The sequence below is a fragment of the Rhea americana genome, unplaced genomic scaffold, assembly GCF_003343005.1.
Source record: "Rhea americana isolate MKP2758 unplaced genomic scaffold, rheAme1 scaffold_625, whole genome shotgun sequence".
Lineage (NCBI taxonomy): Eukaryota > Metazoa > Chordata > Aves > Rheiformes > Rheidae > Rhea > Rhea americana.
Window position 1 is genome coordinate 37,417 of NW_028186785.1, and position 24,619 is coordinate 62,035.

A 24,619-nucleotide genomic window follows, 5' to 3' on the forward strand; every position below is an offset into this window, starting at 1 on the left:
GGGCATGCACGGGGACAGGGACGTGTGCAAGGGGGGGGGAATGTGCAAGGGGACGGGGACTTAATCAAGGATGGGGAAGTGTGCAAGGGCGGAGGGGGTGCCCGTGCAAGGGGGTTGGCAGCGCGTGTGCTAGAGGGGAGCGTGGTGTGCGCGGTGGGCAGAGGGAGCAGCGTGTGCGCGCGTTGCACGCGGGCTGGGCGTGCACGGCAGGGGTTATTTCGGGGTGGGGGGCGGCGTGCGAGGAAGCGCGCGGAGCACCCGGCGMGTCCCGCTCACCCCGCAGAGCGTCACCGGCGCCTTCTGCCCCCCGCACGCGGACGCGGCGGCGGTGAGCTGCGGCCTGGAGCGCGGCCGCCTCGTCCTCTCCGACGCCGCCTTCCCCGGCTCCGCCGAAACCATCCTCGAGGTGGGTTAGGGGGTGGGGGGGCCGCATGAGGGCAGCGTGGGGGGGGGGGACGCTGCCCCGTCCCAGCGGCCCCGCGTCCCCGCAGAGACCCCGCTCGTGCCCCGCCAAGCTGCTGGGGCGGCAGCCGGCGGCCGCCGGCACGCCGGGGGACTGCGGGGTGACCGCCGGCGTGGCCGTGCTGCTGCAAGCCAGCACCCGCCGCGTCCTGCTCACCCGCCGCGCCGCCGCCCTCGCCGTCTTCCCCGACGTCTGGGTGCCGCCCGGTGAGAGATTTGGGGGCCCGGGGGCGGGGGGAGCGGGCCCCTCCGCGGCTGTTTCCCCGCGGCGGGGCCTGAGCCGCTCTTCCCTCCTCGCAGGTGGGCACGCGGAGCCGGGCGAAGAGGTGAGGCTCCGGGGACGACCCCCGCTCTCCGGCCGGGAGAGGGCTCGGGGGCACCCCGGGGTGCTGGGCCCTGCCCTGAGCCCCCCCCCCCCCCCCTTCTCCTGGGCCGCAGCTGCTGGACACGGGGCTGCGGGAGCTGGAGGAGGAGACGGGCCTGCGCCTGGCAGCCGGCACCTTCTCCTGGAGGATGCTCGGCCTCTGGGAGGTAACAGCCCGCTCGCCCCGGCGGTGGGCGCTCAGCGCCGCCATCCCGCCCGGCGCCCGGAGAAACGCGCCCGCAGGGATGGAGGGGGGGGGCACGTGCCAGAGGCCGGGGTCCCCCCGTCTCCGCAGTCCGTCTACCCGCCCGCGCTGAGCCAGGGGCTGCCGCGGCGCCACCACGTCGTCTGCTACCTGCTGCTCCGCTCCGCCGAGAGCCACGAGCGGCTGCAGGTGAGACCGGCACGCGGGGCCGGGGGGGGGGCCGGGGCGCGTCCCGGCCCGGCCCCGGCTGAGCGCCGCTCGCAGGCCAGGATGCGTCCCAGCGGGAGCGAGGTGAGCGCCTACGCGTGGCTGGAGCCCCCCGTGCTGGAGCGCATCGCCGGCGCCGAGGACGGAGCCGGCGGCGCAGGAGCCGTCCCCGGCGCCCTGCCGGCCACGCTCAGGTGAGGACACGGCGCAGGCGGAGAGGGCAGGAGCCGCAGCGGCGCCCCGGGCGAGGAGGAAACCTCCTCTCCGGGCCAGTGCAGCCGCGGCGGGGTGCTGAGCCGCGGCGGGGTGCTGAGCCATGGCAGGGTGCTGAGCCGCGGCACCCCGGCCGCCCCCGCTCTTCCCCCGCAGCATCACGGAGCTGCGCGGCGGCTCAGCCCGCGCCGCCGAGGTCCCTACCGCCACCTTCCTGAACGCGGCGCCGGGCGGAGGGGAGGACGGCGAGCGGGTCGGCGCCGGCACCAGGTTCGCCCTGCGGCTCTGGCTGGAGGCGGGCAGGGAGCCGGCGCCGGTCGGGCCCTAGGGCGGCGTCAGGCCGCTCCCGGAGCCGCTGGCGCGGGGAGAGGAATAAAGTTGCTTCTTGCCGGGGACCGGGTCGTTTCCCTGCGCGTGCCGGGTGCGTCTCGCTGCTCCTCAGAGCTCCGGCTGCGGGAAAAGCAGAGCGGAGAGGTCAGGGGACGCGGCGGAGCCGAGCCAGGCTGTTGCCTCCTTCTCCCCTGCCCCGCCGCAGGGCTCGGAGGGCAAAACCGGCCCCGGGAGCCTCTACGTCACCCTGCRCCCATCACCCCTTCCAGCTAGGGAAGCCGGGAAGAGGAGGTGCAGGCAGTGCCTGGTATCCAAGTGCCCTCGCTCCCAACGCCCAATCCTCCCCGCTCCCCTGGGATTGCAGAGCACATCCGGGCGCTTAATCCCAGAGCAGAAGCAAAACCAGTTCAGCTCGCGCTCCTCCAAAACCGAGGGGGACGAGCGCGGTTACGCGCACGCAACGATTGCAAGGTCAAAGCACAAATAAGCAGCTCCTCAGGATTTACGACTTTATTGCATCAAAATATTTACTGCGGTTACAATACAAGAAATAGGGAACTGTCCAAGCGGAAATATTGCGCGCTGCTTCCGCATCCATCCCGTGAGGCACGGAAAGGCGCTTTGCTTTAACGCTCAGTAATGGAGCAGTTTAAAAAAAAAGGAAAAAAAAAAGGTGCTAAAAATTGCTACATGTGATACCTCTCCCCGGTCTGGCCTGGCCTTGCAGCCCCAACACCCAGGTGCCTCATGCAGCAGGAATTGGGAGGCGCGCGTGGCAGCAGGAATACAGCGTAGCCTAGCCAGCCCCGTTTAGGCAGGACACTCGCAAAGCAGCAGGTACAATGCTRGAAAGGTTACAAACTAAAGTGTACRTTTAAATACATAAATAATTTGTGCAATGGGCGAAGCGTTGTCCCCGGTGGAGACAACGCAACCTTCATTTAGTCCTCACATAGGTATAGAAACAGGGAAGTCTTTGGAGTTTTATATGTACAAAAAGCTGCAACTGAAAATATAGATAATCTATCTGTTCTCTGTACAGTTCTGTATTGGAAAAAAATTTAAAAGGAGGAAAAGAAATCTACATTTTTTTTAAATACATCGTAATTACAATTGAGACAGCACCGAGCCCAGYGTCACTAGAGAGGGATGGGCAGAAGGCAACAGCGTGGCCGGGGCGCCTGCAACGTCTCCTCCTGCCCAGAGCCCCGTGCGGCTCCATCTTGGTTACGGACCCTCCCCAAATCCACAAAGCGGCAGGTCGCGGCGGGAGCCCGAAGGCGAAGCCGCARCCGCGGCCGATCCTTCGGGGCCGCGGGAGTTTCCTTCGCGGGTCGCTCACYCAGCGAGCATTCGGCACGTCTCCTGGCACACAGCTCCGCTCAGTCCGCTCTCTCCCCCTCACCTTGTTCCATTAAAAAATAACAAGTAATTTGCAGTCAGGGCTTGGGAAGCAGTTTTGCGGGAAGGTTGTACCTTCCCCGTCTAAGGACGGGCGAGACAAGTGCCTGTCAGGACACTGGTAGAGAAGATCCTGCTTCGGGCAGGGCTTGGACTAGATCCATGGTCCCTTTTGGGCCGCCGCCTCTAGGATTAGAGCTGGATTTTAAGCCAAGGCAGCTGCTCCGTCAGCCTGGGCTCCCCACAGGAGCTTGTCCGCCGGGAATACCATCGTGGCATCTCCTAGCCGCCACCGCTGCGGTCAGGGCTTCGGCCGGCAAACGTCTGCYCGCGTGCTCGAGATGGAGGCTCCTCGGAGCAGGGCTCAGTCGCAGCATCCCTTTCGCAGATGGTCGGTTCRTGCAGCGCCGGACGGGTTGGCACCGCGGCGCAGCACACCAAGAGCATCAGCACGGTCTGCCTGCCCCCTTCCCAGTGCTTTGCTGCCCCAGCACCAGGCAGGAGCTCCCTTTCCTCCCAGGGAAGGCCRGGGAGCGAAGACAACCATCGAGGCAGGAACAGCCACAAGATCCTTGGGATTTGGGGCAGTTTGGGCAGGGAAAAGAGCAGGACACACTGCCCCACTTCTGGCCAGCAGGCACTTCTCCAACGGCAGAGTGGGCAGCTGAACGACCATCATCAGCACTTTGATACCTGTAGCAGAATCCTACATTGTATAAATGGTTTTAAAATACTTCTTGAAAGTCAGGGGGTTTGGTTAACCCTCAGAAATAGGCACCCCTCACCCCCCATCGCAGAGTGTCAAGGAGTGCATCTGTGCAGATACAGCCGCAGGACACATCCTTCCCAACACAGGTAGACTGGAAACCACAAGCACAAGGCCKAGGGGCACTGGCTGCTTGGGGGAAACTGCATCAACCAAGAGAGGAGAGACAACTGAATGGTTAACAGTCAGGTCCTTCCAGTCCCAGACAGGGAAACCAGTCCTAAAGCAGCTACTGGAAACCTGCCCTTGCCTCCCCTCCCTGGCAGAGGGATTAACAGCCACCAGCATGGGYTGGGCATGAAGTTAGTCCAGTGAAATGATGTCTGGCCTGCAGCCCGGGAGCGCTGCGTTGCTACTTATGGTCCCGTTGTGTCCGTGGCTCTCTCGCAGCACGCTGGTGGAGACGATGCTGCTGATGCGGCTGCTGGCCGGGCTGACGGCGCTGTGAGATCCTGCCATCACGGGGGCCAGGGGGTTCATGCTCATGAAGTGGCTRGACGTGCCTCTGTACTGCAAGAAATGGCTGAGCGTATCCTGCTCATCCAGGGAGGTGATCACGGAGGGGCTGTAATGCTGCCAAGCAAAGGAAAGCCCTGATCAGATCAGGTATCCAAACAACCCCGGCGCCCAGTCCCACACAGCCCCTTCAGCGGTGCCCTTCGGAAGGGGGCACATACCCACACGGAGACAGCAGGTGTCTCGGGAACAGCAACTGGTCTCCACGAGGAGGAGAGGTTGAACTGGTTCAGAGCTCAGTGCTCCCGAAACCCCAGATAAATGTACCAGTTTACCAAGACTGACCTTGAACCATCAACACCCACTGCTCCCTGTCAGCTCAACCCAGGACAAGCTTGGGCTTCGGAGGTGAGAATGGCACAGGAGAGGCATGCAGCAGCAGCAAGAAACACAGCCCAGCACAGAGAAAGAAGGAGGAGCCTACAGTAACCACCCTGAAAGCCACATGATGTGCACCAACAGAGCTAGCAAGCTCTACATCTACACATGACCAGATGCCAGACAGGACAAATCAATTGTCAGTGACCATCACCGCATACCTCCACTTTCTACCATCGCTCTCCTAAGCCAGCTGCACATCTGTGTGGATTCGGCCTCAGAGAAGCAAGTATTTCCACCTCTGGGCCCTAGGTAATTCTGAATTTACAACAGTAAAGGCAGACTTAAGAAAGCAGATACTGTGAAAGAAGAGAGGTGCTGGGAAGAGGGGCAAGAGTCCAGGATTCTTGCAAACACTACCTATCTCCCTGGGGTGCCAGGCAATGCAAAGCTGGCACCCCCACCATCGTTCTAGAACAGTGCTGGTAGAGGAAGAGGATGGAAGAAGAGGAAGATTGGCTGAGGGTAGAAGGATGTATTTTCCAGACTGCAAGTTTGGTAGGGAGAAACAAAAAACAAAAACAAAAAGCTTACCTGGTTTTCACTTTGAAGGAAGGAAAACAAATCCAGACCTAGAAAAATAAAAAGGGGAAAAATAAATCTCTTGCTGGTAAATAAACTTCTGGCAGGAAGGGGAGCCAAACTGTGCTAACACAGAGTCAAAGAGATGGATTCCGGCTGCTTCCAAGTACTAGATACCACGGTATCATCAACTCCAACTCAAACAGAAACTCTAGCTCTATTTCTCTGTAACTCATCATGGCCTCAGAAATGAAGCAGCACAGGACAGGCTAAACTTTGCTTCCCTAACTCTGGAGATGTAGTGGAGTCTGGCACCAAGAGCAAGTTCCAGCAAAGCTCAGCAAACCACAAGGGGCTGTGTCAGCACAGCCCTGACCAGGCTAGTGATACCACAACCTTTCAAACTACTCTTTAAAGCTCCCTAAGGGCCCTGTCCAAATTAACTCCATCAGACAGCAACTGCGCAAACATCCAATCAGGCAGAGGGATGGGCAAACTGTGCCCAGGACTGGGAAGCAGCATTTCCAAGTCTCTACTGCTGACCTAACAGGTCGACTCTCTCTGGATAGCAGTTGCCTATCTGTAAAATTAGGCTTTTAATCCCTGCCTCCCTGGGCACAGCAATGCATAAATAACTRCTGTAAAACACATGAAGATCCCTAGACCAATGCATTTTTTTAGAATGGTTTTCTATTTCCCTCCAACTGGGAAGAGAGAGTGTGCTACTCATATAGTCATGGACATGAGCTGCTCTTTTCTTCTCCAGGGTTAGGACGTACAGCCTGTATCACACCTTGCCCGTCAGGACAGCAAGAAAGTCACAGCCTTATTTCCTCGGTGGCTCTGGAACACAAAAATCACTACCAGCCAAAACCTTGACTGTCCTTACCTGTAATCTGTAGCAAACAACCAAATTTCAAGTTATTCTGTCAGTCAAGATACCTGCAGGTCCCCAGAGAAATCTCTTGGGAGTCACGCCCCAGGAGTGAGGTACTCTAGTGTCCTTCTTCCTACTTCTGTGTTGGGCCAGTGAACTCTGCCATTCAAAAATACTTGCTCTGATCTGCCAYGGCTACCAGGCCAAGAGAGGCTACATGTACGAGCAAACCAAGGGCCTCTGTAGCTCAGTTCACACACAGCAGAAGAGAAAACCAGGGCACTGGCTGTCACAGCCAACCTCTTAGTCTGGTAAACTGGTACAATTGTGCATATTTGAAAGTTGCTGCCAGAGATCCTTGTTACCTTGAAGCTCTGATGGCACCTGGTATGAAGGATGGTAATCAGGAATGGGGAGGTTGGAGAGATAGTCACTGCCAAGAGCTGCCATGGGAGGACTTCGAAGCACAGAAGATGGCTGGTGATCAATACTTAACACCCTGAAACAGAATAAAGATCTGATGAACTTCTAAAAGCAAAATGACAAGCTAAAGTCAAAATTTCTCTGTTGTTTTTAAACTTTAAGAAACAAGCAAAAGAAACTCTGATACTATCACACCCACAGCAGAAGCAACTGCTCCCACTTCCCTCACTGTACAACCAGAGATGTGTCACCTCGCCCTGGCCAGGTTCATGAGGGCAGGTGGGGCAAAGCAGAAGCAGTGCTTTCCAGGGACAGATCAGAGAACCAAGYAGACTCCTGGTTAGTTACTGTAATGGTGGCAGCAGCACACAAGGAAGGAAGCAAGCAAAGAGCAGGAAATGAAACAAAACAGAGCCCAGCAAGGGGGTGGGTTGAGTTCCTGCGTCGCCTTACCCCTTGGGCCCGGCCGCTGCCGGAAGAGCCATGCTGGAGATCGGGCACTGCTTCTTGGCAGGCGGCTCCTCCTCATCCGATGAGCTGTCCAGAGTGAGATCAATAACCTCCACTTTCTTTTTGCCCTCAGAGGAGGTCTTGCCCTCAGAGCTCACAGTGTAAAGGGAGCTGGCTGCAGAGGAAAGCGAACAAGCTGCAGTTGGCCAAGATGGAAACAGGCAAAACACCACAACCTGTATGAGCACAACCACCCCAGGATACACTGTGTGCAAGGACTTCTAGATAGCTTGCACCAAACCCAGTACCAGAACAGAAGCATCTTCCAGAACAGAAGCATCACGCTCACACTAATAGGCCCCCATTTCCATGACCCACCTAGAATTAACACTGCATTTTCARGAGAATCTGAATTTTTCTTTTTTTCTAGTATGCACTGCACAGCAATCTGCTAAGTGCCTGTCATGCTCCTGGTATTTTAGTGTGATCCCAAATATTGACTCTGAGGTGGGACCTGAAACACTTCAAAACCTCTCTGTAAAAGTTGTTTTGGCAAAACAAGACATCCAAAAAAGACTTGGTGACTGTAACTCCCATACCCTCGATCCCACTGAACGCAGATGTCTGGCACACCTCCTGGTTCTCCTTCTTCGGCTTCATGGGGCACCAGGAGCCATCTTCCATGAACTGTATCTCATCACAGTCTGTGCAGGAGTTTAAGATTTCCATGAACAACCTGCCAGGTGAGAGAACAAGCTGAGCAGAGCAACTACTACAAGGACACATGCATATATACATGCGTGTGGACAGCAGAAATGACACAGGGCTAACGGGGATAAGTTAAAGGGATACAGAGAATTACAGTTCTAAAATCTGGTCCATGCCAATATCACCTGAAAGCCCAGCTTTATGACAGTCYATTCAACGTATGTGGCACGACTCTGTTCAAATCTCAGTAAGCAGGTTCCCTGATTACAGCCTCTACAGAGGCTGCCAGCAAGGAAGCCAAGATTTTGACAAAGGCTTCTTGTTCTTTAGGGAAATCTCTCCAAATTGGCATCAAAGGAGTTTAGGGAATGAAAAATCAGATTTTAAGTTACTTAAGGCTGTAACTCATCTATATATGCTAGCATTAGAGGATTAGCCTAAAAAGAAAACATTTACCAGGTTAAAGAATGTATACAGAGCCTGCTCAGCTCACCCATCAATTATCAGGTTGTCATAGGGGGCTTTCTTATCACACACAGGACAAGTCCACGTGGGTTTCTTTTCATTCATTTGAAGATAGAGAGCTGCATCGAAGCACTGGAGGTGGGTGCACGTAATGGCTCGACAGGGCACAATCAGCCTCATCTTACCCAGCTGTGAGACAMGAAAGAAGAAATTAGCTCAATTCTGTACAAACTGCCTCTTGTGGCACAAAGTACAGCCAACAGTCATGTTTATTCCCTTTTCTCTCCCATCCAGTCCTCTGGTATGTTTAGCAAGACATTAACCTAAATGTCAGTGGAGAATTCACACGCAAGAGAAAAAGAAGTTTTTCTGAGTTTTTTTGTTTGCTTGTTTTTATAACTTGCTTCCTACACAAGTATATGCTAACGGTGAWGGTGTAAGACACTGATGAAGTCAACAGAAAGCATTTCAGCAAGGCAGTTTAGGCCAATCTCAGTTATTTTCTGAGCACGAGAGAAAGTGGTTCTGCTTTTATTTAGGAATCAAAGCTGATTTTTCAACAGAAGCAGAGCAGCAGCATTAGCTCTGATCTTGCTCCAAAGTGTTCCTAGGCAAAGATAAGGTAAGCAGGAATGTGTTCACATAGACCTGGCCAAGAGGAATGAACAAAAATGCAGAAACCAACCGGACACATGAGGGAAACTCGTAAGCTTGTTGTAGCTATCTCACTGTCAGGATCAGCTGTCAGTTTTTCTTTGACTGAAAGAAAAGGAGGGGAAAAAAGGTCTTCCATTAACATCTTCCTTCTCTTACATACATAAATATGTAAAGATATAATTTATAGTTTGCATCATGACACTTACTATCCAAATTACAGACAGGTAATGTTTATGATAGCAGACATTACACATTTACAAACATACATAAATTTACAGCTTTGATCAATTATATCACTATAAAAATCCATAATCTTTTCAGTCCTTTCTGTCCAAACATATTCCCATATATGGGACTCAGCAGGTGTGTACAGGCTGGCAACAAGGAATGTGCACAGGAACCTGCACTGCCTTCAACTGCAAACTCAGACCTATGCCGTATTCGCATATTCAGCACAGAACCAAATCATGAGCAGTTATGCATTTGCAGCAGGCACTTACTCAGGGCTCGCGAATGGTCTGGATTTCGGATGCCCTTGGCTCTTAGCTTCTGTAGCAGCGTTACTGAAGTGAGCTGCTTCACCAGGTAAACTGACAGAGAGTAGTTCTGTTGAAAAGACAACACTGTTCAGACATGGAAGATGAACTAGAAGGGACAGGAGTCTCCTGGATTTGCACAGCTTTATGCTGCTATAAAAACAACCTTAACCCTGTCTTGCAGACTTGAGGCTGCAAACAACTAATCGTTAAGGAACAGCAGAATAGGAGCCGTGTACTTGGAGAAGAAAACCTGACATTCTCCCTGGCGTCACCACTGAAAGCAGAATCGCATTCAGTTACCTCTTTCGCCACGCCTGCACACTGCACCTCACTCACCCTGCCGAACTCTGACGACCAATTCACTACAATCGTGTTCGGGACAGTCGCTGAAAGTCGTGCCAACGGAGTGATATTGACAGGACGGCTCGGTCGTTTTGGCTCTGCACCATTTTTTGTGGGTGGGAGATAACCCTGCAAAGAGAGAAAAATGACCTGACATGAAATAAACTCCCTCTGAGGGGTAAGGCCCTATACGATAATCTACAAAGCCAATCTCTTCGTGGCACATTGTACCTCAAGGCACTTCCATGTCATATCCTACAGCTTTTAAGGGAAATGGGTTGAGTTTCTTTAAAACTTCAGCCTCTGAGGAGTACCCGATAATTCCTCAAGAAATGAAGAGTAAAGGTTCCCTCTAAAATCCTTAGGCTGGCAAGCACACTGGAATCCCATCACAAGCTTAACCTCTCTGCAAACACAGAACTGTCAGTACAGGATACGTGCACAAATGGCATTGCCTTAAAATCCAAATCCTAGCCAGGGCAGGAGGGCTAAAAAAATTACATCCCAAGACAAATCTCACGTTGATCTCATCTTACTTCACTGCAACCACATTCCAACTTGATTAGAAACCTATCCCATTATTCAGCCRGAGAGAGCTTTTTCTGTAATTTGGAGAGATTTATACCACCTCCCTTTTAGTGCCGGTTTGTTCATCACCCTCAGATAGACCGGGCAGCTTGACCTGAGACTCTGCCTTCACGGGCCAACTATTACTTTTAAACAGAAGTCAAACAAAAAAGGKTTCCCACTAAGTTGGTTTAGTGTGCACAGCCCATATGAACAGCTTCTCAGCCGCAAATGACTCATCCAATTGAATGCAAGAAAACCTTATCTCAGAGCATAAGCTGGGGGGAAACCCTTTCACCACTGAGCATCTTGCAGTACTCAGACTTCCCCCTTCTTGCTCCACGAGGCTGGAAATGAACTCTCTTTTTTAGCAGGCTCCTAATTACTTCTGCTAAAAAAGGAACAGAACATTTGAAGCAAAAATGCAAGTCTCTTAAAAATTATATTAAGGGAGYGGCCCAGGCAGAGCAATAGATGCTGTTCTGCAGGTTTGATTGCAAAGGGTGCCAGCTACGATGGAGTGAAGCCAGCATGGGCCAACCAGCGGGGAACTGGACTAGACTGTCAAGCCCTTAATATTCTTCCCAAGCGTGACACTGACTGACTAGGCAAGCTGCATCATCTTCTAGACTGTAAACTCTCTGGGGCAAGGACTATTTCTTACTGTATTTTTAAGCATTACCCAGCACAAAGGATCCCAACCTTGACTGYGGCATCTAGGTCCTCCTGTAATACAACAAACTAAAAGTAATGCCATTATTCCACTAACCTTAGATTTTTCCCTGTATTTTTATTATTAAGCTTCTTGTAAGCAGAGGCATGTTAAAAACCTAGAGGGATTCTGCTGGTTAAAAGTCAGGTCAAAACAAGTTTGCATGTTCCTCTACTTAAGCACTGCTTTGCCCGAGTCAAAGAGCAGCTTTCATCCTCAATCCACAAGCTCGCAACATGAAATCAGTTTTACATGCTAACCACACTATTTCTTCAAGTCAGTTCTTAATCTCTGGAAAATACATCCCTACTAAACTTATTGGGAGCCGCTGCTGTGTCCAAGGGCAGATTTTAGATTACAACATATTAACAAGAAATAAGATTTACTCACAGGCAGGGGACAGAGTTTTCCATTGACCTTGACAAATAAATTAGGAGGGAAGTAATCTTCTTGGGGACAGCTGGTTTCACACAAGCAGAACCTATGAAACACAAGGGAGAAACTGGCAAGTGAGTGATGACACACGCAAAAATGGCAGCCAAACTTCTCTTTAAAAAAAGAAAAACATTTTCCAAGCAGAACAGATCAGTGGCTGGAAAGCACATAAGCAGATGAACAGCCCAGCACACATCTACAAACAGGCTTCAAATCCTACGCACAGCAACACTGATACGAGGAACAAGTCACAAAAATGCCAGCAACTTAAAACAATTGCTAGCGTAGATGCAGGGAAGCGTGCCACAGGAAGGGCTAATTTTATTCAACTCTGATGATCATCTATGCTCTCCAGAACCACAWTTTCAAAACCAAACTGTATTCTCTGGCCTAACATCATTCCAAAAATGACACGAACTGAGCTCCGGGTGGGCAAGCATTAAGGGTGGCTATCCTGGGAGCCATTCAGGAAGACTGGGGACTGCCATTCACTCTGGCCATCTTGTTAAAATTCCTCTGCAAGCAGCAGCTGCAAAGACCCGCTTTGCACGAGATGGTTTCTGCCCTTTAACACAGGGACGGGCACATTCAGGTGCTACTTCACCTACAAATTCCACAGCACTTCRAGATGAAAGGAACTACATACGTTCAGGTCATCTACCACAATTTACAAGCACCCTAGGAATTAAAAATATTATGTTTGACAAAAAGGAAATCTTGCAATAGCACAGACTAGTTACTGCATAGTGACACTTTCAAAACTCATCTGCCATCACTCAATATCTTACAGCTGCCTTCCTTAGGCATAAAGATGTCAGCACCAGCAACCTACGATGGGCTCTCGTTCAAATCCTGATCCTGTTTAATCAGATGATCGTGTGCTCTATTTTGTTTCAAAGGAGGGTGCTGTGCCAGAGAGACGACTCCCCACACTGAAACCACAGTCCTGCCATGCAGTCATGAGTCAGACTGTGACCTTGGCCGGCTCTTTCTTCACTGCAAGATCAAGCTCTGGCATGTCACACCGCTGCAAAGCCACACCACCAATGTTCTAGATAAATAAATCCGATCTTATTGTTTTCTAACCTCTCTCTGCTTGCCAAATAAAACAAAAAATAAAWTTGGAGATCAATCTTCTCTTTTTTGCATGGCAATATGAGAATACTGCATATGCTGAAGCAAATCAGCAGCTGGGCTGAGTGAGAAGAAATGATCCCACCATCATTTTTAACTCCTGCGCTGAAGTTTGCTGAATATGGGTTATTTCTTCAGGCGAAGAGATGCATTCTGGACTTCCCAGGAAATACATGTAAGCTTCCAATGTAACACTGGTGGACTATTTTGTAAACTCTGCTTCTTCCTCAATGTCCAAAACATAGTACGGGATGTACACACTGAAACTGGTCCTTCAAAAACACACATGCTGTTTTGCTGCATTACGGAAGAGACACTTCCAAGAATCCCTCTCCTGATTCATTTCAGGAAACAGGATGCCCCCGTGCTTCACTCTACCAGCTCTGTGYGCAACAGCGGAACAGATGGACACAGCAGGAAAACTGAGACTGTAAAATCTCAAATCAGAGAGACATTGTCATAGAATAGAAATTAATATGGAACGTTCTTCTTGAAAACCAACATGCTCTCTTTTGAATTAAATCACAAGCCTCTGGTTTCAAATCATCACTTTTCTTCAGACTTCCAGATAGCGTAACTAAAGCCATAAATTCCTCATTATAGTCAAAGCACTTTCTTCTAAGAGTAGAGCAATGAYTCTCTGTCTCTGCCAAGTTCAAACCCCTGATAATAAAATTTAACATATTTAAACTCTGTCAAGAGTTGAATGTTGGGCAAGAGTCCCCTYAGTTCGTGTTCAGTAGTGTAGGAGAGTGCTGCTAAGCACTTAAATAGCCACCCCAGCACTGACTGCAAGAATCAGTGGATAAACTGTGAAGCACTTTCAAGTATTTTTCTATTCAAGCGCACATTCCCCAACATATCTTGCATTTTTGTAAGCGATAACTAGGTGCACATTAACAAAATGTTCAGGCTTTAAGTTAAGGTAGTTTTTACCTTACTCTGCCTTTTGCAATGATCCTGCAAAAAGGTAAATATTTGAAATGGAAAATGGAAAGAAGTGAGCTCTACATAAACATGCAGAGCTCTGAGAAAGGTTCAGTTCTACTGTACTTAAACTTGGCAAAACTCCCATGCAAGTCCATGACAACTTGTGCCAGCGAAGTGCCGCACAGAGCAGCGCTTATCAGAGGACGAAACCGCAGAGGATCGTTCTCACAGAGACACCAACGTTCACAATGCAGCAACGAACGTCGCAGATCCTTCCGAGCTCTTTAACACGCAACTTCAAACCAGATCAAACGCTAAAAGCATGATTCACAGAAAAGGCCAACCAGTGCACTACCTCAGAGTAAAGAACCTAAGGCAGTCACCAGAAAGACATATAGACATGGATCTTACCTTAATTGTACCTGTATAGTGTAATCACATTTGGCACCTGGTAAGATATCTCTGCAACAGAAAAGAAGGCCTTAAGACGGTTGGCAGTGCTTAACAGGAAAGTTACAGCTACAACAGCATAAAATTCCATTAAGCTACACTGATAKATGCTGGATATATTATGAATAAAACCAGTGCAGCTGAATTGTAAAAGCTACCATCTGGTTTTGGTAACACCTGTTCTAACTAGTACACAAAATTCCCAGACAAGGACATAAAGCAAAAGCCTATGAAAGAGAAGAGGGAACAAGGAAGAAAAAAAAAGAGAAAATAAATTTCAGAGTTCTCATTACTGTTGAGTTTTAAGAATATAACACCAACTACAGTCTTGCCAATGCAAACAAACTATTTTGTTTGTAGGCACAGGTGGAGGGTAGCTCTAAATTTTGGTATGAAATAGAATGTTTTTATCCCATTTACCATACTTTGTCTCTTAAGCACAATAATCCCACTCTGCAGGCTTCAGTCTGGTCCTTAACAGCTGTAAGCAGAACAGCATCGCTGACACAAAGAAACTCTGCTTTTTACACTGGCCAAACAACTGACTTGGCATTTTATTCTCATGCTGCACTAGAGCAGAGCAATGTGAAGTGTGTAAGATTCAGTTCCTGTCCTATTCCAACTGTACCTGACCTCCTCATCTGCCAGGCTCACTCACCCAAACTCTGCCAATTTTTCCTCCTGCCTCCACTCTCCGTTCTGCCAGTACTGCAGGGGAAGAACACGAAGCCAGCAGGGAAGCCACATGCGACACACATCCTCCGCAGAGACACCACGTGCGCTGCTTCACTTACCGGGAGGTGAGGATCTGCTGAACTTGCTGAGGGGTTAGAGCAAAGGTGAAGTGAGCTTCTTCAAACCGTTGACTATTTGTTGATGCTGAAGAAGAGAATTTAAAAGAATGTAAATCAGTCATCATTAAGCCATTCTTGCACCTAAACACACATCTTATTTTAAGTGAATGGTAGTATCCACCAAAAGTAGAAGGCAATCCATAGTCAATGTTCCCATGGGGTTTAGACGGGCAAGATTTGCAGTCCACAGTTTCCAAGTGCTTCCTTGCACTTCCAGGAAGAAGTCCTTCAAGACCTTTACCATGTATCAAGCCTTACATCACTACTTCAGGGTAGACATTTACTGTTTCCATCATTTTACATACACGGAAAACTGAAGCACRGAAAGCACAGAATGGAAACCCATGTAACGGGAGAAGCAAGGATTTCTAGCAAGAGTTTTAATGTTGAGCACAGTAAAAAAGTCTGATACAACGTGCAGGTAAAAATAAACAAGCATGACCAGGGTTCCCCTCTCTCTTAGCCTGAACCTAAACAAGGAACTTCTTTTGCACCTCAGTTTCTCCATCTGTAAAACTGGGAGGTATCTACCTCCTGGACAAGGATTATGAACTAATTAACTTTTGCAAAGTATCTGTATCTTAGGATGAAGAACACTGAAACTGTAAACTAATTTAGTTTGCAAAGAGCCGATCTTGCAGGCATTTCTGTGCTCATTTCTCCTCCTATCCCGAGCAACAGCAACTCCCCCGGGCTCTATCGAGGACGCAGAGCATCCCTGGGACAAGACAAAACAAAGCAGAGCACACTTATCACCGCGGCACGCGCACACGCAGCGGCCAGCAGGTGAACGGCTGATGCAAGTCCCAGGTTTTGCTGCTTTATTGACTCCAACCTAGGGCTTGGGCCATACTATAATACAGGGTGCTCCAGCATCCCATTTGGAAATATTTCCAGTGAATTGGTCACAGCATGACTATCAGAGGCTATGACAGACCTGCAGAGAAGAAAGTTAGCTTTGTTCGCTTTGCCATCTGCCTTCAGAGAGGAATACCCTTCTGCTGGCCTCCCCAAAAAGCACATTCAATCTCCTGCAAGAGTGGATTCCTCAGTGGGGCGAGGGGTTTGCTTCTCCAGCCTCCTGCAGTTCAGGAATGTAAGGAATGTGAGGCCTGCAAGAGAGGAAGCTTCCTCACAGATGACCTGCCAGATCCTCTGCAGGCCTCCAGCAGCAACAGGCTAGCAGCACAGGCAGAAGAAGCTGGAGAAATTTAAAGGGATTTTGACCATCTTAGGACTTGCTGCCTGAGCCTTTCATACTTCGACTGCAAAATGAGATCCTGGTTCTGTTCCAAAAAGCRTCAGTGCAAAGCCACTAAATATCAAAATGCTAATAACCAATATCTACACTTTTCTTCAGTTATTAGTTGTACATGGAGGAGACAAAGAATAATCTCCTCCATTTTATAACCAACTTATAACCAATGTTATTGCTCAGTTAGCAACCACCATTAACTCAAACAGAAACCTCTCCAAGATTCGTCATTAACACAGCTAGAGGACTGATATAATATGGGGAGTGAAAAAGAGTCATAGCTCAAATATTCGGTAGTTACAGGAAACAGAAAGAGCGAATGGACTGAGACACATTATCATTAACCCCTATGCCACTGTCTTTATCATACCGTTAATCTAATCACACCTCTGCTTTCATTTTTCCTTCCCACATATGCATTATTTTCAGGCATTTTTATGACCTCGTAGCCTTCATATCTGGACCCCTGACAACTGTGAACAAGTTGCCACAAGTAATTAAAATAAGGAAAAAACAAGAGGTGATGCTCGCAAAGCTTAAGGGAGAAGAGGGAGAGATGCAACCCACAGAAGCCAAAAATAAAAAAATCTGTGATCCTTGAGTACATTACATAAAAAATGTTTCCAGTTCAAGCACCAACATATAAGGAAGGGATTTTTATCAGGGGAGAGAGCTTTTTTGGCACAGAGAGACAAAAAAAAAAAGATTTCTTTTGCAACATGAGTATCCCATTTCAGGGAAGAGGCTTAACCACAGGTTGTCCAAAAGATTTAACAAAGCCAGACCTAAGAATATGCAATCTTTGACAAAATAGTAACGAAACCAATGAGGAAAAAAGTCAGTGGGTTTTGGTTGCACTACAGACATACTTATCTCCACTGTAGCAAATGTTACTATGTTTACGTGAAAGAAAAACAACTCTGAATCCAAGCTAAAACCATTTAAAAGGCATAAGATGGATGGATCTCGTTTGAAGAGGTCAGAAAGGCTCAACCTAAAATAAGAATACAGTCAGTACAAGACTATTCTAGGCTTGTACAAGACAAGGCTATTCTAGTTGTTTTCTTAAGCCTGAACTCTTACTTCTCCCACCAATTCCATCTGGCTGCAAAGTCTCGCCAAGTCCCTTGACTAAATCAGGTAGTGCCTCAGTGCACGCAGGGGCTACCAGAGGCTCCACTAACCTGCAAGCGACAAATGGAAAGAATAGCAAACAAGCAGTAGGACACTACATTCACCATGGCCTTAGGAGTTTTCCCTTTTTCCGTACTCTTTTTCTGCTCTCATTCAAGACCTGCCTGCTTCCTGTCCGCCTTTGAGCTGTCTCATCAACGCAGATGAGAATTTCTCGTATTTGCAACTTGCAAGCTGGACTGCAATGCACAAAACAGCTCATTAATCCTATATATTGGAAGATTTTATGATGATATTTTTGTTAAAAATTAAGGCAGAATTAGACTTAAAGGTGCCAGAGAATTTTAAAGAGGCTGTTTCGCTGAGAGCTGCTAAAAATGAATTGTTTGCAAAAATAACATGCCACTTTTCACAATTAACACTCCTGACATTCTCTAATGTGTTCCAAAAGGGAATCCATGCCAATTTAACCAGGTTTTTACTCTCTCAGGATTAGTGCCCATATGCTGACATATCACAGAATAGGGAAAGCTTCACAATTCAGACTGAAAAGAAAGCTTCAGGTTCCCAGAATGGCTCTTACCAGGTGAAAACTGTAAGTAATCCAAAACTTTACGCTCAATATACACTTAACAGAAAAAGGAAACATGTCAACCGAGAGAAATACCCTTTTTCATGCAAATAAATTTGGAACGAGACTGAAAAGCAACTAAAAGCTTCCATTTCTGGCAGCCTATTCAAAACAAGTTGCAGTCATCAGTCCAACTATTATTTCAACTGTATTGCTACTTGCCAACACAATGAGAGACCCGGGCCCCCCTGCAGTTAGCATTACACCAGTCCCTGCACTCCTCGCCCTCTCTGACAAGGCTTGCACGCGTCGAGCTCTGCAATTTGTACACCCGTAAACTGGAAGTCGGCAACTGAAACCCCACTTCCTTCTAGGTATCGTTATTTTGGACCGAAGCTGACGGACAGCGACGTGGCAAGCTCGTCTTCCTGTTGCTCATGCCATTCCTATTCTGTTGAAATAGTTTTAGGAATGCTCAAAATCAATGTATCTGAATAAAMAAAAGGAGCCTCCAAAAAACCAAGACCACCAAGCAGTTTCAAACGTACCTAACGTGGTAGGTTTTATCAGCTCATCGTAAACGTCGTAGAAGGGCAGCCTCTTCATCTTGACATCCGGGTGGACTGGGTGGATGGCTGGCGATAAGTGCTGAACGTCTGGCTCGTGTTTGGGTCCCAGCATAGGCACCGGAGGCAGCATAGCTGCYGGCACCGTGGTTGCCGCTGAGCTGTGCTCGTAGGGCAAATGACACACCGTGCCCTGAGTCAGTGCAGTGGCAGAGGGCAGCTGCCCTGCCTGAATGTGGAGCATTGACAAGTCTGAAGGGGTTAAGATCTTCCTYGGGAACCTCCGTCGGTAAAGTTCTTTAATTTTCATCTGAACAGCCGGGCTGCAGCCAGATTTAAGCAGCTGTAATGCCTTTGTGAGCAGTTCGTGCTTCCTTCCACTTTTGTTCCTTCCAGCAAAGCCCAAGAGAACTTGTAATTCTGATACCCTAAAGCTCATAACCATGTGCTGCAAGAAAACAAAACAAAGCCCGTTACAATTGCTACTTGAACGGAGAGAAGCCCAAAACAAGCTACGGGTTCACTAAAGAAGATGCTAGGCAGAGGCCTTAAAAGAGGCACTGTCAAATTTGAAGTTCCCCTACCTGTGTCATTTGTCAGTAGCAGAATCATAAATGTTTAGTTTAGTTTTTACTTTTAGATGCTTCTCTTGGATCTCGAAATGCAAAGGTTGTATCTCCTTCCTGTTTCAAATCAATGTCTGCAGCAGCACTTACTGCTTTGCAGTTTCCAATATCCAAGAGACGGTTAAATTACCTTCCCTTCAAGCAAATGCTGATAATTTGATTTAGGGTCAATTTCTTATTTAAACTAATATCTTTGTATCTCTTCAGAAATTTAAAAGTCCAACACTCTCATTTTAAGGCCTCTTCAGACCGGCTTAGAGAGGCCAAGCGTGCAGTATGACTGCATATGTTTTCATTTGTTGCTTTTATTCTTTCATTCAAAAGTAATATTTGGTAATGTCCATTTTGGGGCCATTGTTTCTTTAAGGAAACACATCCGACATCAAATCTGAAACTAGACTTCAGTGTTAGTCAGAGGGGCTTCAATTAAGCAAAAACGTACATTAGGTATCACTTCTGCCCCTATGCTGGCATTATTTATCAACCTGCTTCTTCAATGAGAGTCTCTCCAACAGCAGCTTGCTAATTCTCATGACATGTCCAACAAGTCCAACAGGGTTACTATGAAAGGATGCATAAAGAGTAGAAGATAAAGAATTATTCCCATTTCACATGAGGAAGAATAAAAAGGGTCACAGACACCTCTCCACAGTCACTCAAGGGAAGTTAGTAGCAGACCCAGAAACTCAGCTCAAATCTCACAGCCACAAAACCATCATTCCCCTGGATTCTTAATATGGCTTTAAAATTACTCATTTACACAGGTATTTCCATGGGATGACTGACAATGCTCTGAAAGCACACATATATCTACTTATGCATCTATGTTTGTATATATTTCAGCATAATTTAACACCCTTTTCTTCCATGTAAGTAAAAATTAGAATTGGACCAATCCAGAGTAGACTTATTCTTTTTCACAGACACACATATTTGCAAAAGGAGACTAAGGATAAGCAAACTTTCACCTCCACATCAATGACTGACCCAAAATTGCCAAGTGATGGCCTTACGAATAGCTGGTCAATGCCTATCCCGAGGCGGAGGCATGCCCCCTTCACATCAAGGCCAACACTATTCTGCTAACAGTTTCAGAAGACATATCTACACTATACACTAAAAGATACTGAGCCTGTAAGAGATTGTTGAATTCTACAAAATTYTGAATGAATTTCTAATAGTTAAAGGGCTAAATCAGAAATCTATTAGCTTCCAACACTCTCCCTTTTCAATAAAAAAGGGCACAAAGTTTCAACACCACTCTGCATCTAGAAAGACATTTCCCTTTAGGCACCCAAAACGAAACTGATTCAACAATAGTAGAATTGTTCTCAAATTAGTAACAATTTTGCAGGATTGAAATCTGCACGGATTGTTTCAGTTTCATGGAGAGGCCTTCTTCTCTGCGATTCATCATCAAACTGCGATGGAGCACTAGGGGGCAGAGGGGGAAGGCTGGATTTTGTTATTCCAAAGCAAAAAGCCTGCATTCGTTTCARTAAAAGAAACGTAAAAACAAAGYCGAAAAATCTTCATTTTAAAAGAAGGAGTATTTTGTATTTGGGTTGATTTACAAACCAAACACAGCAGAGYGTACTCATTTGGAAATAGCTGATAGTAACATCTCAACTCTACATCTTACAGGTCAAATTTTCTAGAGTAACTCACAATTATGGAACGAAGAGAGCGCACAGCCCACCTCTGTAACCTACAGGTCAAACTTATTATATAGCTAGTTGATTCTGCTTTATGTGCCTAGGGAGTCCAAGGCAGTTTAACCAGTCTTATCAGGATCATTTTACCCACCATCAAAAGTGCAGCGCCTCAGGAGGGCAATGTGACAGATGTTCCACTTCCCAGCAGGGAAAAAGAGGGAAGTATTTGGTAAGACTATCAAAGCAGACTCTGTCGTTACAAAAAGTGCCATGTGGCCTCCGACACAAAACAGAAACAGCATCAGATGAAGGTCTCATGTAGAAAAACACACGTCAGAGTCTGCAGCTTGCATGGGATTTGTCTGTTACCTCTGATGGTGACAYGTTCAAGAGAAGAATCATTTAAACAATATCGTAATTTCCTTTTTTCCCCTTTACAAAGCCAAGAGAACTTGTCAGAAGCAGGAAACCTCTGACATTTAAAAGGAAAAGCTCAACTTGGGGATTCTCAAGTTTGACAGTGACTGTTTTAAATACCTCAGAAAAAAAAATACATCAAGGGTGCACATTTACCAAATATTCACCTTACAAACTCCCTCCCATTTGATAACAGTATCAAACACTTTGAATCATCATTTTATAGAAACCGACCTCTTCCCACACCTTTTACCCCAACAGGCGCTCCTACAAATCCTCTGGACCAAATCCTTCACCTTGCAGGAGAGTAGTGTAGCATGGCTCACCAGCACAAGATTCATATTTATYGTTAAAAAACCACTTGTATCCATGACAGAGGATGGCTGTGTCACCACCACTGCAGCAACTGTGGACTCTTATCTACACCTGAAGCCTCTCCCATTACTGCTCAAAGTCACAGAGCAGTAGAAAAAACTCTCTTATTGCCATAAGAGATCACATCTGAAAGCTTCTGGAGGGCATCTGAGGCCTGCTTAGTGACTGGATTCACAGAAGACTTGAATCCAAGCTGAAGAGCCTGATTTTATCATTTTTGAACAACAAAAGTCTACAAACCAAAAGCAGCACTTCTCTTTCCAGGGGAGTCAGCATTTGGTCTTTTAAATAAAGGAAGGTGTCTTAGCCAACTACARACTTTATAAGGAGAAATCATTTCATTTTTAACTGGCTCATCTTGCTTTTACAATGAGACACAGATGGTAAAAATCTTAAAACAAACTCCTGGCTAGTAAACTATAGAGGGGGTTAGGAGAGATGGACGAGGGAATTCAGTTGCCGGAAGAGAGTACAGATTTAAAAATAAACTGGAGAGAGCCTTGAATAATGCCAGGCTCCAGAGAACAGGCTGAAGTCTGGAAGACCGCTAGAGGATCTCAGAGGTGGGCCAAACCTCAGAGAATGTAAACCTATGCGCTAAGCTACATCTCTCCTTAAAACACAATTCCTCTGCAGTGATTTATCTGCAGAGGGAACAGAGTGGAAAATGCCAAGGACATTACACCCGCTTTGCCCTCTGTGTGTTGCACGCTGCTTTGCTGTTTGCTAGCTGTGCCCCCAAACTGGATTACATGTGCTATTTTATAGCCCATGTGAGYGGCCACACTGAGGGCAGCAGCACCGTTTACATGCATCCTGCTGAACACAGCAGTGGGTCAAAGCAGGACCAGGGCCTGCGTCACTGCATTCATTCACCTGAGCCTGGAGACGTGCGTCTTTTTGCCATTAACACCTCGTCTGCAATGCTGGGAAACACAAGCACAAATAAAAAGCCTTTCTGGAGCTCGAGTTCTGCACTGTTCCAATCCACCCAGTTACAATTATCGGATCCAATTTCTCCGCAAATACTGTTAACATTTTGACACTTGATAGGGCTCCCATTGTAGTCAYGCTCAAGCCACACAGAGTTTGAGGGGAGGGAGAAAGATCACACCATAAAGCAGTATCAAAATTTGGACGGGCCACTGCTGGAAAGATCCCAAACGCTAGCTCCAGAGAATTATGTTCTTGCTGTGGCTGGCTGCCAAAAAGGTGCCAGTTCCCAAATGTCTTACTATTCCCAGCAGTGGGAAGGGGGCAGGACTCTTAGGCCACTTCAGCCAGCTAAGATCTATATTCCAGCCTGTGGGAAAAAATATTAAACGCCAACAAGGACACAAATCAGCTTTGGAATTAGTTACCAGGGGCAATTTCATATTCCACAGTCTGGTGGGCAAAGGTGGTTACACACTCTGACTCCTAAAAACGAGAAAAAGAGAGTGGAGGGAGATGAAACCCCATCCAGCTGTGAGCACTGGTGCAGCACTACCATGTTACACGTTCTCCGCYCCCTCCTCCCCTAGGAAACCCCAGGAGAATCTCGCAGCTCCCCGGCCCACTAAACCGTCTTCTSACCCCAAAACCTGCCTCAAGCTTCAGCCCCTCTTCTGCCTACCGGTTATTTTCCGCGTTTTCCACACTCCCCTACCTCATTCGAGGCTCCGAACCGCTCCGTTTCTCAGCTCTCCCTTCCTTTCAGGTTTCTGCTTCTTTTCCCTGAGCCTCCGTCGCACGCCTGAGCCCCCCAAAATCTTCCAGCCCCGCCTTTGCCAACAGCACGGGAGGTCGCTGCCTGATTCAGCGGCCTCCGCCGCCGCTCCGCGCGCCGACGTCCAAAGCCCGACCCCCTTCCTACGTGCCCCTCGCCCGGGCGGTCTCTGCGCCCCCCTCCGCAGCCCCCCAGCCCAGTGGGGCTGCCCCGGGCCTCACCGCTCAGCCCCACGGGTTCCTTGTCCGTCTGTCTGTCCGTTCGCCCCAGGTGCCTCTTCCCCCGGCGCTGCCTGCTCTCCTTCCTGGCCCCCTCGGCTCTCTCGCGGGCCCCCACGGCTGAGCCCGCTGCGCCCCCCAGGACCTGCACCCTGCTGACCCACAGCCCAGCGCACCACCCCGCTCCGCCCCCCGAAATCCCACCCCAGAGCCCCCAGCCCCACGCGCTGTCCGAGCCCCGGGGCTGGGGCGAGCCCAGCATTCAGCCCCGCTGCCCCCTGGTCCTGCCCCACAGCACCCAGCCCTGCCCCACGGCCCCCCTAGGCCCTGTCTCATGGTCCCTTGGTCCTGCCCCTGGTCCTGCCCCCCAGGTTCCTGCCCCACAGCCCCTCTGCTCCTACTACTCAGCCCTGCCCCAAAGCGTCCCTGCTCCTGCCCCACAGAGCCCCCTACTCCTGCCCCACAGACCTCCTGCACAGGCCCTAGTTCCTGCCTCACAGCCCCCCTGCTCCGGCCCCTGCTCCTGCCCCACAGCGTCCCTGCTCCGGCCACCCAACCCTGCCCCAAAGCGCCCTTGCTCTTGCCTCACAGACCTGCCCCACAGCACCCTTGCTCCTGCCCCACAAAGCCCCTGCTCTTGCCCCTGTTCCTACCCCACAGCCCTGCCCGGTTCCTGCCCCATAGCCCCCGGGTCCTGCCTCACAGACCTGCCCCACAGCGCCCGGGTCTTGCCCCACTGCCCTGTCCCACAGCCTCCCCTGCTCCTGTCACTCAGCCCTGCCCCACAGCCCCCGGGTTCTGCCCCACAAACCCGCCCCACAGCCCCCGGGTCCTGCCCCACAGCGCCCCTGCTCCTGCCCTACAAACCTGCCCCACAGCGCCCCTGCTCCTGCCGCTCCGCCCTGCCCCACAGCCCCGGGCTCCTGCCCCCGCGGCCCCGCGGCGCCGCCCGGCCGCCCCCCGCCGCCCGGCTCACCCGGCCCCTGGGCGCAGGACCTGCGGGGCGCCGCGGAGCGGCTCGGCGCCTTCCTGGGACGCCCGCTGGGGCCGGAGACGCTGGGCAGCCTGGAGCGGCACTGCAGCTTCGCCGCCATGCGGGACAACGCCATGGTCAACTACAGCCTCATCCCCGCCGAGATCATGGACCACAGCCAGGGGCGCTTCATGAGGAAAGGTGCGGGGGGCCG

At 49.4% G+C, this 24,619-nt stretch overlaps 2 protein-coding genes across 6 annotated transcripts in view; one reads left to right on the top strand and one right to left on the bottom strand.

Moving 5' to 3' along the window:
- Positions 1 to 1,846, top strand: part of NUDT17 (nudix hydrolase 17) — a 2,355-nt gene extending 509 nt beyond the window's left edge. Inside the window, exons 2-8 of the mRNA XM_085320284.1 lie at positions 284 to 406; positions 492 to 669; positions 763 to 788; positions 901 to 993; positions 1,122 to 1,220; positions 1,296 to 1,432; positions 1,608 to 1,846. Coding sequence (XP_085176410.1) covers positions 284 to 406; positions 492 to 669; positions 763 to 788; positions 901 to 993; positions 1,122 to 1,220; positions 1,296 to 1,432; positions 1,608 to 1,779 — 828 coding nt within the window. The 3' untranslated portion in view covers positions 1,780 to 1,846. The remainder of the gene's footprint in view (positions 1 to 283; positions 407 to 491; positions 670 to 762; positions 789 to 900; positions 994 to 1,121; positions 1,221 to 1,295; positions 1,433 to 1,607) is intronic.
- A 430-nt stretch (positions 1,847 to 2,276) lies between these two features.
- On the bottom strand, positions 2,277 to 23,588 carry PIAS3 (protein inhibitor of activated STAT 3). Of its 5 annotated transcripts, none has more exons than XM_085320280.1 (15): positions 23,436 to 23,588; positions 22,868 to 22,925; positions 18,416 to 18,881; positions 14,848 to 14,932; positions 14,015 to 14,065; positions 11,495 to 11,585; positions 9,820 to 9,954; positions 9,445 to 9,550; positions 8,973 to 9,046; positions 8,316 to 8,476; positions 7,714 to 7,850; positions 7,118 to 7,289; positions 6,607 to 6,740; positions 5,377 to 5,414; positions 2,277 to 4,521 (listed from the first exon to the last, which is right to left on the bottom strand). In XM_085320280.1, the coding sequence occupies exons 2-15, from the start codon at positions 22,880 to 22,882 to the stop codon at positions 4,252 to 4,254; spliced, it is 1,935 nt and encodes a 644-aa protein (XP_085176406.1). In that variant the 5' UTR covers positions 22,883 to 22,925; positions 23,436 to 23,588; the 3' UTR covers positions 2,277 to 4,251. The 5 variants fall into 5 exon arrangements, with proteins under 5 accessions (XP_085176406.1, XP_085176408.1, XP_085176409.1 ...); XM_085320282.1 differs by lacking the exon at positions 23,436 to 23,588 and adding an exon at positions 22,383 to 22,432 and having other exon boundaries at positions 22,868 to 23,146; XM_085320283.1 differs by lacking the exon at positions 22,868 to 22,925.
- Between the last annotated feature and the right edge of the window lie 1,031 nt (positions 23,589 to 24,619).